The sequence below is a fragment of the Ictalurus punctatus genome, chromosome 16 (genome assembly GCF_001660625.3).
Source record: "Ictalurus punctatus breed USDA103 chromosome 16, Coco_2.0, whole genome shotgun sequence".
NCBI lineage: Eukaryota > Metazoa > Chordata > Actinopteri > Siluriformes > Ictaluridae > Ictalurus > Ictalurus punctatus.
The window spans coordinates 11,186,103-11,199,982 of record NC_030431.2 but is presented as its reverse complement, the minus strand read 5'-3'; the positions used below and the strand labels follow the sequence as shown (position 1 = coordinate 11,199,982).

Below are 13,880 nucleotides of genomic sequence, written 5' to 3'. Positions count from 1 at the left end.
ATATGTATTTTTATAAACATGCGTTGTGTTTGCAATTGTTTGATATCCATGAGAGCAGAGTATTTTTGTGAATTTGTTGAACAAAATATCAAAAGGTTAAATAATAAAAACAATTTTTCACAGCCTTTTTTGCTCATATTTACCAAGGGTGCCAATATTAATAGAGGGCACTTTATATATACACACACTGTATCAGCTGTGTTCATGTTGTGTATTTATTGTATAGAATGCAAATAAAGTTGACTAAGTTGTATTAATTTTGGGTGTGTTCCCTTGGCATTAGGCATGCTCCCTGTGCTCTCTACTCGTGCTCTGTCCAACTTCGAGCTGACTCTGAGTCCGGACGGCAGCCGTGTTGGGAGCCACCGCTGCTCCAACCTCCTGGACTTTGACGAGGTTTCCACACGCCACGGCTTCCTCACAAAGGCTACCAAGAGTGCGGAACAAGTAGAAGAAAGCTCTCCCTACCAATTCAACTCTACCATGAGGGGCCTGAACACGCTACACTTCTACAGGAACCTCAACCTGGAGGCCTGTCTGTGGGAGTTTGTGAGTTATTATGACATGTCTGAACTGCTCACAGACTGCGGTGGGAGCATCGGGACTGATGGACAGGTCAGCACTTTTAGACTAATTATTTTTTTTGTCTCAATTAAGATAATTCTTTAGTTGCTCTCAAGCAGCAGTGATTTTATGTAGAGTATGATAATGAAAAAGGAATAATGACTGGTAATCAATATCCATATCCATTTCAGTATACATATATAAGACAGTACCATTATTCATACAGACTGCTATTCTTCTGAAACTGACTTTGATGAGTGACTCTTTTGTATATTTAAACTGTAAAGAACTCGTGGTCTATAATCTGTTTTATATGGAGCCGCTGGATGCAGAACTAAGCAAATGATTTTTATCTGTTGTTATTGTTGCACAAATCCATTTACATGCAGCTCTTAATCAGGACAATCAGGCTTCCATTATCTCACATTTTCAGCTGGTAAATTGCTGGTATTTTTTCTCATGTAGACTAAATCCCATAACTTTCCGCTTGATGCTGAGCTCAGTTCATAAAATCTTGCTTTGCTGGCAAGACTGGGAAGGGGCAAAGCTTTTATATATCAGCTGATTGATTAAACTACTAGAAAATGCATAATGGTGCATTAGAGTCATCAGGGGTGGACAAATCATAAATTCATTATCTAGCCCACCAGGCAAGTGAGAGCTTCAGTGTGCTTGCCCAGTCCCATGATATGTTTAACCAGAGGCCCAATTAACTAAGCTAAAAAACCACAACAACTAACACAATTTAACAAAAAATTATGCCAAGCTAATTATGTGCATTAATAAACACTATGAATTCCTGTGAGGGGTGACTTTATGCACATGATGTGTCCCTAGATGGAGGATATTGTGTTTTCACCTTCAAGAAAAAGACAGAAAGTCCTAGTATTTTAGATATGAGCTGTAATGTTCTATTGCATGTTATTTGAGTGTGATTAGCATCTTCGTTTTCACTTGCACAAGGTTTTAAGTGCCAGGCGACTGGATGTTAACATGAGTGTTCTAACAGTGTGTTTGTTCTGCACTGTGCTCATTATGTATCTGTGCTCAGATTCACAATTTGCTTGTCCCATGTGCAAGGGCTAATGATTTGTCCACTCTTTGAATCATAGAGTTGATACAACTTTAATTAAATGGCAGATAAGACGGCTAAATCCATGGAACACTTTGTTCCTTGCGCTCTATTCCCTTTTCTTCTTCTTCATTTTATTCAGGATTTATAATTCCTGGTTCCAGTGTAAGAAAATACATTCTTGTAGCCAAGCAACTGCCTCTTTGATATTGGATTTAATTTTGTGTCCCACTGCCCTTTTGTGGTCACTGCCCTTTTTCAACTGCTCACTTAAGCATCCTTTTTGTCGTTTTAGGGTTATCTGAGCCCTGAATACAGAGCAAAAGCTCTGCTGGAAAGACTGGGTTCAGTTCATTAACCAAAGCAGTCAGATGATTTTCAAACCATATCGGAGTTGTTTAATCTTATAATCTACCACATAACCTTAGTTACCTAACCAAACCGGCACTGTACCATTTATTCATACTGTAATAGTATAATAATAAAATAAGCACTATACAGTATATATAGTGTTTTTCATACTAGATTAAGTCCCCAACAGAGTTTTTAGACTGATAGTATTCTTAGTCTGTGACCTACTGAACCTGTTTCAGGATGTATTTATTGATAGAGACTTATTAAGTGATTATAAATCTTTTATGTATTTTTTATGTATATTTGTGTCTTATGTGCCATCATTCAGTCAATGAAATGTGCTATATAAATCCAGTGTAGTCATAGTATAATTCTGTTTCTGAAGATATTGTGCCATGTTACATGATTTACTGCACTGTGCCATGTTCATGTTCTTTTGCAAAGGGAAGTGCAGGCGTATTTAATGGAGATTTTTCTTCCTTTCTTGAGTAATTCTATGCTCGCAGGTGTTGGGGCCATCCTCATTAGCATAAGCCCGATTTTCACTGCATGGTCCTTTGATTATAATTGACTATGTAAATGAGAAGAAAAAAAATGTTTCTTCCAATCAAGCCTAGATTATGTCTTGAGGCAGAAATCTTTTTTCTGACAACACGGAGGCTGAGGAACCTATTTTATTTATTTATTTTTATTTTTTGCATTGGTAAGACACTGAAGTTGGTAGGTGGCAAAATGCTGATTACTAGAGCACTCTAGTGGAGGATAAGTGGTTATGAGTTTATATCAGAATTTAGTCTTATTGATATATAAGTCACTATAGGTACCATAGACATTATTTATGTTTATTTTTGTAGTATGTTGTTTTATTCTTTGCTCGTTTTGGTGGCATGTATTAATCTATTAATCTGCCATATAAAACAAAAATTCAGACATTAGTCTGAATTCTATATTCTAGGATTGTGAATGTTTCTTCAGTGTAAAATTGATGTTCTGTTTTAACATCGTTTTAACAAACGTCTTGGAGAGTGAAGAGTTTATCTATTCTTTGTGCTGTAGTGTTCATTCCGGCGGTTTCTGTTTGGTAGGTGCTAAATCTGGTGCAGTCCTATGTGACTCTGCGTGTCCCCCTCCAAGTCTCCTATGTGTTTCACTCACCTGTGGGCACCAGCGGCTGGCAGCACTTTGACCTACAGTCTGAGCTGCGGCTTACTTTTGTTTACGACACTGCCATCTTGTGGAGGGATGGCATCGGCAGCCCTCCTCAAGCTGAACTGCAAGGCAAGTCTAGATACCCGTTTATATATAATATCAAATATAAAAAGGTTTTGTTTTGGTTTTTTGGTTGGGAGTCATGCTTTATTCAATATTTATCTAATTATTTACTTCTTACAAATCATAAGGCTGATAGCTACATTACCACCATCTCTTAGTTTACGTTATTAAAAAGCGTCTTGAATGATCTCCAAATGGGAATATTTACAGACATGATAGCAGTGGTGGCTTAGTGGCCAGGTTTCTTTGCTACAGACCAAAAGGTTGATAGGTCAAATCCCAAGCCCATCAAAGAGCCACAGATTTTTTTTTTGTTGTTGTTTTTGTTTTTTGTTAAGAATGATTAAAGTGGATCTGGACTAAATCCACTGAATCACATGTTACATGGATTTGGTGCTGACCTGCTCATGATGTGATGTGTTTCTGCAGGAGCTCTTTACCCAGCCAGCATGCGGATTAATGATATGGGACGTCTGGTGGTCAACTTCCGCACCAAGGCACACTTTCGGGGGCTGTTTGTGGCCTTGCATCATGGTGAAAGTTTTTTTTATTATTATTAATTGATAACAATAATTTAATAAACTGTTACTTTCCACAATTAAGTACATTTTACAAAGGAGAAAAAGTAATACATACAAACAAATTAACCCGGCCAAGAAATATTTTTACATCATTATCTGACTCTGCCTCTTGAAGTCATTATGCAATTTACTTATTGTTTTTCTCAAAGTGGAACAACACTAACATGTTTTTTCCCCATCATGAAACGTAGTGATTGGCCAGAATATCTCAAATGAACATTGAACAAATGAACGAAAATTATGTCCATTGTTAACGAGTGGACACAACAGGAGGTTTATTGTTGTCTGTTAGCAAGTCTAAGAGTGTCTGTGAATGAGTCTTAATTAGTCTCTTCATATAAGTGCTTGTAGCTGCTTGCATCTTTTGTGTCCCACTTCAAAGCTTTTCTTTGCCTAAGGCTGTGGCTTTATCTCTGTCTCTTTCATCCAGCATCTTCTTTGACCTCAGTGGTCATAAGTACAGCCCACCCAGGGTTAACCTTTAACCTTTCCTTGGTCAGAACGGAACCCACCTACAGCCAGCCTGTGCAGCAGTGGACATTCACTTCAGACTTTGCTGTGAGTGTTTTGAGTGAACTGGACAAAAACGAATGACTAATATGCAAAGTTTTATCACTGTTTAACTTTATAATTCAACATCCTTCCATTTCACGCAAGCATAGCATGATTTATGATTTGTTTATACAAGCAAGGGGTTGAGTCTTTAAATCTAGTCATTAGAAATGGACTGAATATGGGTCATCCGCACAGCAATATAATCGCATTATATTATAATCTATATTTTCTTGGCTGTTTCTTGGTTATGTGTCACACAGGTGCGTGATTACTCTGGTACCTACACCGTGAAGCTAATCCCCTGCACCACAGCCCTAAACATTGAGTACTCTGTTCCTGCAGTCTGCAACCCCAGAGAGTCGGTTACATTTGACCTGGACATCAGATTGCAGCAGGTAAAAAATATTAAATACATTATACAGCCAAAAGTTTGTGGACACCTGACCATATAATACATCCAACACATGTGCTTGTTAAACGTTCCATTCCAGATTTAGTCCCCATTTGCTGTTATTATAATCTCCATTCATCTGGGAAGGCTTTCCACTAGATTTAGGATCATGCTTAAGGGGATTTGTCCATTTAGCCAGAAAACCATTAGTGAGGGTACTAATGTCAGGTGAGGTGGGGTGCAGTCAGCATTTCAGTTCAGGGTTGAGTTCAAGGCTCTGAGGTCAGTTCTTACAAACCATATCTTTATGGACCTCACTTTGTGCACTAGGGTATTGTCATGCTGGAACATGTTTGGGCCTCATAGTTCCAGCAAAAGGAAATTGTAATGCTGCAGCATACAAGACAAGACATTCTATACAACTGTCTGCTTCAAACTTTGTGGTAACAGCTTGGGGAAGACCCACATATGGTCAGGTGTCCACAAATTTTTGTCCATACAGTGTATATTGTATATCATTGCTGATCAGCTTCATTTGCTTTACTATTTGGGTTAAAATGTTTTTATTAAATTGAAACAGTACTAATATCATTTTAGACACTAACAAATATGTTTGGCTCAATAGTCACAAAAGAAAATATAAATAATTATATTTATATTAGATTGATATAGATGGTGTTCAGGTCATTTAACCTCCGAGTATCAATAAAAAATGGAGAGGATGGTGTTAGTACCTGTGACCCGGACTGCATTTTAATTGTGCCATACATGACTGGCATCAGAAGGATCCCAAGATATATGAAGGGATGTTGTATGTCCATTAAAATAGATTCTTTATCATATTTTGTTTTTAGTTTCATTCGGTTTTCATGAGTTGGCTATAACAAATATAACACCATGTTAACTGTCAATACTGATACTGACTAAATTAGTACCATCCTCTTTCTGATATCTTTTCTGCTAACTTCTATTTTCTGTAAATAATTGCTCGTTTATAATTTATTCACAATAAATTAAAATACTTTTCATTTCATTTAATAAAGTTTGATGTCATCTTGTTAAAGAAACATTGTTGTAATGTAATTTGTTTTTCTTAACTGATCAAATAAAAACTGTTCTTTTTGGACATACTGCATATTTATGTAAGGGGTAATTTTGTCATAAATTTCCTTTTGCTATCCGTAGGTGAGTGATCCTGTTGCTGTGGAGTTCAATCTGAATACACAGATGTTCCTGCTGTCAAAGAGATCAGTGTGGCTCTCTGATGGATCTATGGGCTTTGGACAGGAGAGTGATGCAGCTTTTTCAGAGGGTATGTCCACAGGAGCATACACACTCAAAACACACCTTTTTTTCCAAATGCTTATTCGTGGGTGATTAACATAATGTGTACAGCACAGCTGGTTATACAGTCCCTTCCGAAAGTAATGGAATTCAATTGTTTTTGCTATACAGATTACACCTTTAATTTCCTCATATTTACATCTAGATGTGTTAACTTAGAACATGGCACCTTTTGTTTCAACCAACCCATTTTTCAAGTCATCAAAAATATTGGAACATGTGACTGATAGGTGTTTCTTGTTGCCCAGGTGTGCCCTATAAGATTGATTGTTTAAACAGTTAATAGCTCTGAATGTGTACTCTTGGGTTCAGCCCTGAGTTTTGCTTATGAAGACTGTATTTGTTGTTAAAAAGGATAAACCAATATAAAGACCAGAGAGCTTTGTATGAGAGAAAAGAAAGCCAATTTGAAGCTAAGAAAAGAGGGAAAATCGATCAGAAAAAATGCACAAGCAGTAGAACAAGCCAGTACAACAATTTGCAATGTCATGAAAAAGAAAGCAACCCCTGTGTACTAACAGCCAGACATGGAACAGGTCAGCCAAGGAAAATAACAGCAGTTGATGACAGAAACATTGTGAAAGTTGTGAAGAAAAACCCCAAAACAACAGTCAGTAACATCATCAACACGCTCCACAGGGCAGGGGTGAAGGCATCGCAATCCACCATCCGAAGAAGACTTCAAGAGCAGAAATATAGAGGTCATACCAAAATATTCAAACCACTCATCAACATTAAGAATCAAAAAGCCAGACTGGAATTGACAAAGAAATACAGAGATGAGCCACAAAAGTTCTGGAACCAGGGTTAACCTCTACCAAAGTGTGGAGAAAGAAAGGATCTGCTCATGATCCAAACATGCAAGCTCATCGGTCAAGCATGGTGGAGGTAGTGTCATGGCTTGGGGTTGCATGGCTGCTTCTGGAACAGGCTTACTAATCTTTATTTATGACGTAACTCATGATGGTAGCAACAGAATGAATTCAGAATTTTATAGAATCATTCTGTCTGCCAATTTACAGAGAAATGCATCCAGTCTAACTGTGAGGAATTTAATTAAGCAGCAGGACAATGACCCAAAACACACTGCCAACACAACAAAGGACTTAATCAAGGAGAAGGCGGGGAGTTGAAAGGTTTTAGACTGGCCGAGTCAATCACCAGACCTTAACCCAGTTGAGGATGCATTTCACCTCCTGAAGAGCAAGGGATATGCAACAGGTGTTATTTAGTTTAATTCACTTTACTTTAATTCACAATAAGAGTATCTGTACCTATAAAATTGGGTGGTCTGTCACCAAAGGTGTCATGTTCTAAACTGTTTAACACATTTAGATATTTCACATTACTTGACCTTTATATTTTTGTAGTGTAGGAAATGTGTAGGAATAATGTGATGGTCAGATCCAATATGAATGGATCAGAATGGACCATTTATTTCTACATGTGCCACACATTAAATTTGAATCAAATTGATTAGTGCAAATTTATTAGATTATGAAGATTACATAACTTTTGTGCTTTTGTATTGTATAGATTTGCCACGATTGCTTGGCAAAATCTTCCATGCACAATATTCCTGTATTTAAATATCTATAAAATGATCATAGCTAATTGCTTATAACTAAGTTCACACAATTCCTGAATGTTACAGCAAGATTGGTGGTAGATCATGCTTTAAATAATTATTTGACAAATTCTGTGCTATCTGGCTTGCAAAACATTGATATAATTAATTTACTATAAGCAAACAAGCAAACAAACTACAAGATTTATTGAATCCTAACCAATATTAAAAAAGTGAGAGAATGACCGATTTTACAGATTCTTTCATCCTTCCTTCATCGAACCCTCACACTACAAGACTGACCCAGTATTAAACAGAACATACAGTACTTTCAGATGATTCCCCTAGTCAGTAAGACCAAAGATCCCAACTCGTAGAACCCGAGATCACACAGAATTAATCATCAACAAACATGGCTTCAGATCAAAACAATCCTGATGCATAACAGTTCAGCTCGAATTTTCACATTGGACTTGCTATTCATGATACAGTACAGGATGCTGGTTTGTAGATATTTGATTATGTTTATTGATTATGGCTTTAGATCAAAGTCAGTGGTATTACAAGTCTGTATGAAACTGATGGTCTGTCACTTCATTTAATGAAAATTGTCAGTTGCTAAAAACTGAAGGTAAAAAAAAAAAATGTATTCTTCAAACATGTATCAGTCCATAGAGGATCTTGCAGAGTTATTTTATGATTGTTGCGGCCCAAGATTGTCAGCGATCATTTTTACTGATTTAGGTGTTGGACATCCTTCTGATAATATAGTTTATTGTGACAGGTGGGATATTTGTACTTCTGATACAGACAAAAGTGGAACATTTTGCTGACCTGTAATTCTTGACGAAACCAAACATATAATAGAATATCTTTACTGTTGTACAAGTACAATGAAATTAGGTTTGCATTTTCTGTTGTTACAAGAATAGAGAATATGTATGTAATAGAAATAATGTCAAAACACAAAAAAGCATAACACAAACCATTACAAATCTAACTCATTTAATTTACAGGAGCTGACCCAAGTTTCCTCTTGCAGGTGATACAATCTACGGGCGAGTGATGGTGGATCCGGTGCAGAACCTGGGGGACTCGTTTCACTGCAATATTGAGAAGGTTTACTTGTGCACTGGAGCAGATGGATATGTGCCCAAGTACAACCCCACTAAGTTCGAGTTTGGCTGCTTGGCTGATTCTCCTTCACTACTATACAGATTCAAAATTATTGTATGTATATAAAGTCGCTCTCTACAGAAATACTGATTGAATTTGTTTCCCCCAATATATTCCTTGTCATAATTCTTAGTGATAAATTAGAAATAAATAAATAATAAATATTTTACATAAATATTAAATTCTTATTGATAAATATACACATACCTTCATGTGTGTGTATCACAGAATATAATACGCTATATGTAGCACAACTGTATGGCATATTGTCAGGACTTACTAGTTTAAGAGACAACATTTAATAGTTATGATGTAAAATGAAGTCTGTAATCTAGTGTATGCGCTGAAAAATAAGCAAAACATAACATCAAGGGGCCCCCGAGTGGTGCAATGGGGAAACATTCGCCCTTTCTTCAGGAGATTATGAATTTGAATCCTGACGATGCCACAGCTGTCTGTGGCTGGAAAGGCTAAGGAAGCAAAATTGGTCATGCCCTTTGGGTAGGAAGGATGGCATGCTCTCTCTCCCATATCAATCACAGCAACATCAGCCAATTGTGGGTCTCTGTGAGCTCATGTACTGTGGAAGAAGGTACAGTATGTCACAAAAGTGAGTACACCCCTCACATTTTTGTAAATATTTGATTATATCTTTTCTTGTGACAACACTGAAGAAATGACACTTTGCTACAATGTAAAGTAGTGAGTGTACAGCTTGTATAACAATGTAAATTTGTTGTCCCCTCAAAATAACTCAACACACAGCCATTAATGTCTAAACCACTGGCAACAAAAGTGAGTACACCCCTAAGTGAAAATGTCCAAATTGGGCCCAATTAGCCATTTTCCCTCCCCGGTGTCATGTGACCTGTTAGTGTTACAAGGTCTCAGGTGTGAATGCGGAGCAGGTTTGTTAAATTTGGTGTCATCGCTCTCACACTCCCTCATACTGGTCACTGGAAGTTCAACATGGCACCACATGGCAAAGAATCCTCTGAGGATCTGAAAAAAAGAATTGTTGCTCTACATAAAGATGGCCTAGGCTATAAGAAGATTGCCAAGACCCTGACACTGAGCTGCAGAACGGTGGCCAAGACCATACAGCGGTTTAACAGGACAGGTTCCACTCAGAAAAGGCCTCGCCATGGCTGACCAAAGAAGTTGAGTGCATGTGCTCAGCATCATATCCAGAGGTTGTCTTTGGGAAATACACGTATGAGTGCTGCCAGCATTGGTGCAGAGGTTGAAGGGGTGGGGTGTCAGCCGGTCAGTGCTCAGACCATACGCTGCACACTGCATCAAATTGGTCTGCATGGCTGTTGTCCCAGAAGGAAGCCTCTTCTAAAGATGATGCACAAGAAAGCCCGCAAACAGTTTGCTGAAGATAAGCAGACTAAGTACATGGATTACTGGAACCATGTCCTGTGGTCTGATGAGACCAAGATAAACTTATTTGGTTCAGATGGTGTCAAGCGTGTGTGGCGGCAACCAGGTGAGGAGTACAAAGACAAGTGTGTCTTGATACAATCAAGCATGGTGGTGGGAGTGTCATGGTCTGGGGCTGCATGAGTGCTGCCGGCACTGGGGAGCTACAGTTCATTGAGGGAACCATGAATGCCAACATGTACTCTGACATACGGAAGCAGAGCATGATCCCCTCCCTTCAGAGACTGGGCCGCAGGGCAGTATTCCAGCATGATGACGACCACTGCCTTGCTAAAGAAGCTGAGGGGGAAGGTGATGGACTGACCAAGCATGTCTCCAGACCTAAACCCTACTGAGCATCTGTGGGGCATCCTCAAACGGAAGGTGGAGGAGCACAAGGTCTCTAACATCCACCAGCTCCATGATGTCATCATGGAAGAGTGGAAGAGGACTCCAGGCAACCTGTGAAGATCTGGTGAACTCCATGCCCAAGAGGGTTAAGGCAGTGCTGGAAAATAATGGGGGCCACACAAAATATAGACACTTTGGGCCCAATTTGGACATTTTCACTTAGGGGTGTACTCACTTTTTTTTGCCAGCGGTTTAGACATTAATGGCTGTGTGTTGAGTTATTTTGAGGGGACAGCAAATTTACATTGTTATACAAGCTGTACACTCACTACTTTACATTGTAGCACAGTGTCAATTATTCAGTGTTGTCACATGAAAAGTTATAATCAAATATTTACAAAAATGTGAGTGGTGTACTCACTTTTGTGAGATACTGTATATAGCACTTTCGTCCTGGTGTGTTACGCTGCCATGTGATGCAATATGAGCAGCAGTTTGAACAGATGCAGTTGGCTAGCTTCATGTGTCTTGCAGGAGGCACATGCTAGCCTTCACCCTCCCCAGTTGGTAGCTGTCTTGTGATGGGGAGAGCTGGCTGGTACTTGGGAATTGGCAGGTGTCCAGATTAGAGATAAGGGGGGGTGATATCAGACAATGGTTTAGTATTTCTGTGACTCATCATCTTTGTTTACAGGACAAAGCACAGCCGGAGACTCAGGCTCTGAGTTTTGGTGATATGAACTTCAACGCTGTGCTGGCAGTAGACGACCCATCAGCCCTCTTGCTAGTGAAGCAACCTGGCTCAGACGGGTTCAGACTGGACTCAACTCCCTTATTCCAGGTCTCCGCTGTGATCACCAAACGTTTAGTGCTAGACAATGAAATGCTTACAGAATCATTATACTACAGCAACAATAATTGAAAAGTTTAAATTGAGAAGGGCGGATAATAAACATACATGATGATAAAAAATATCATCCTGATTCCAGCTTTAATCTCCTCATCTCTCTGGCAGGTGGCAGCAGGCCGTGAGTGGTACATCCACACCATTTACAATGTGCACTCCAGAGACAATGCAAACCGTGGCATCGGCAAAAGAAGTGTGGAGTACCATTCGTTTGTGTCGCACAACACCCGTGCTAGGCGCTCTAACCAGGATGCACCTGCTATCGCTGAAATGATCAGTGCTGAACACAATCGAGGCACCAACATAATGCACATCGCTCTGGAGCACCAGCAGACAGTGCAGGCTGATGAGGTTTCCGCTGAAGGCCTCGTCCAGCACGAAATAGGCAATCGTGGCAGTGAGGAAGAGGCGGTGATGGCTACAGGAGTCTCAGTTGGTCTGCTGTTCTTCAGCCTCATCGTGGCGATGCTTGTTCTATTGCTTCGATCGCAGAGGAGACCAGAAAAGGATGTGAGAACGAGATCAGAGAAGAAGGGACTAACAGTTTCTACCAGCATGCAGCCGGTTATATTGAGGAGTGGTTTTGAAGGCAGCGACGGCTCTGAGGTGTGATGGCTACAGGATTCGGTCCTGATAATTGTGTGCCATCTTGGATGAGTCTCAGTGCTCTGAATTTGCAATTTAATAAGTGCCTCAGAAAGATTCGGTCCAGCTGAAGGCCTGTCAAATCCAACTGCATTCTAAACATCTGGCTGAGTAGTTTTGATTAACTGTGCTCTTCAAGTATGAGAGACAAGAACTGTGCTGTACTGTTTCAGGACAGGACAGAACTGCGTGCACAGACAATATGCTAATTATTGTGGTTTTTAAGATGTATATCTTGATTTCAAAAGACCCAGGATTTACCGTGTAGTTTGATTTTATATCATAATTGTTAAATATTGGCAAATTATATTCAAATTTGGGGATATGTAATGGGGTTACTTATTTAGAATAACACAAAACAGACAGGCTACAGATAAGCACAATAGGAAGAAAGGAACTGTTATAGGATTGATAAAAATAAAAAGAAAGTTGAAAAGGATAACGAGGGGGAAAAAAAGGGATCAAATCAGATCACCAAAATTGTATGGTCATTTACATTAAGTTTCCACTTACAGTTTCCATCAGTAACACAATACACTTTAAAATGTGGTACCATTATATTATGTTAGTAGAGAGAAACTGCTGATTGTGCACAAATATCAAACTGTAAGAAACACTGAATGCCTGCTGAGAGTTGTTTACATAGTTTGGTGTAATGAGCCATAAACATATTTTTGTTTACTTGAAGTATACCATGTTTTATGTCTTCTCTTTTATGACATCAGTGTTGATTATCATTACTTGTTATGTATTTTATGCACATACAACTGAATTTGGAGTGATAGTACTGTGTGTATTAAACATCTGATTAATTGTCGAGTGTTGATCCAAGTTTATTTATTTCCTGCTGTGTATTTTCACATACAACAGTGCCAAATGTTAGATACAAGGTGGCAGATATGAAGCTTGCAGGTTTGCAAGTAAAGCTTTTGTACTTTTTCACATATATAGCACACTGCACTTCTCAATTTATATTACAAATAGGACACAGCACAATTCACCAACATTTTCCATATTTATAAAATATTGAAGCAGTATCTCTAACCAAATCATTAATTACTTGTTCGACATCATAAGGTAATGATGTTATGAGAGATGTAATGATTACATTGTTTATAATAGGAACCTTTAATTTCTCAGTTACTAGCTAGTCTCTGACTCAATGATCTGCCTTCAGCCAAGTAATTTACATACAGTGCCCTCCACTAATATTGGTACACTTAGTAAATATGAGCAAAGAAGGCTGTGAAAAATTGTCTTTATTGTTTATCCTTTTGATGTTTTGTTAAAACATTTCACAAAAATACTCTGCTCCAATGGATATCAAACAATTGCAAACATAACACCGGTTTATCAAAAAAAAAAGTCTTTGTTAAATATAGGTGTGCAACAATTATTGGCACCCCTATGAATTCATTTGAGAAAAATATATTGGAAGTATATTCCCATTGATATTTAAAAAAATTTGTACACCTGGGTTACTAGGAACAGGAAATTGTTCAAGCGTTATATCCTGTTTCACATGGGCATTAATATGAGGTAACACAGGCCAAATTCCCTTATTCCTTCATGACAATGGGTAAGACCAAGGAATATAGCTGTGATGTGCGACAAAAGGTTGTTGAGCTTCACAAAATGGGAAGTGGGTATAAGAATCATTGAAAATGCCTGTTTTC

At 38.5% G+C, this 13,880-nt stretch overlaps 1 protein-coding gene across 2 annotated transcripts in view; it reads left to right on the top strand.

Annotated features, from left to right (window-relative positions):
- frem2a (FRAS1 related extracellular matrix 2a) overlaps nucleotides 1–13,006 on the top strand; it is an 86,120-nt gene extending 73,114 nt beyond the window's left edge. The window contains exons 16-24 of one of the 2 annotated variants that reach the window (XM_017488342.3): nucleotides 284–615; nucleotides 3,076–3,268; nucleotides 3,692–3,796; nucleotides 4,274–4,401; nucleotides 4,659–4,793; nucleotides 5,975–6,101; nucleotides 8,743–8,930; nucleotides 11,347–11,493; nucleotides 11,668–13,006. In XM_017488342.3, coding sequence (XP_017343831.1) covers nucleotides 284–615; nucleotides 3,076–3,268; nucleotides 3,692–3,796; nucleotides 4,274–4,401; nucleotides 4,659–4,793; nucleotides 5,975–6,101; nucleotides 8,743–8,930; nucleotides 11,347–11,493; nucleotides 11,668–12,171 — 1,859 coding nt within the window. In that variant the 3' untranslated portion in view covers nucleotides 12,172–13,006. Of the gene's footprint in view, nucleotides 1–283; nucleotides 616–3,075; nucleotides 3,269–3,691; nucleotides 3,797–4,273; nucleotides 4,402–4,658; nucleotides 4,794–5,974; nucleotides 6,102–8,716; nucleotides 8,931–11,346; nucleotides 11,494–11,667 lie in introns of those variants that run through there. The other variant, XM_017488343.3, reaches the window with a different exon arrangement.
- The last annotated feature ends 874 nt before the right edge of the window (nucleotides 13,007–13,880 follow it).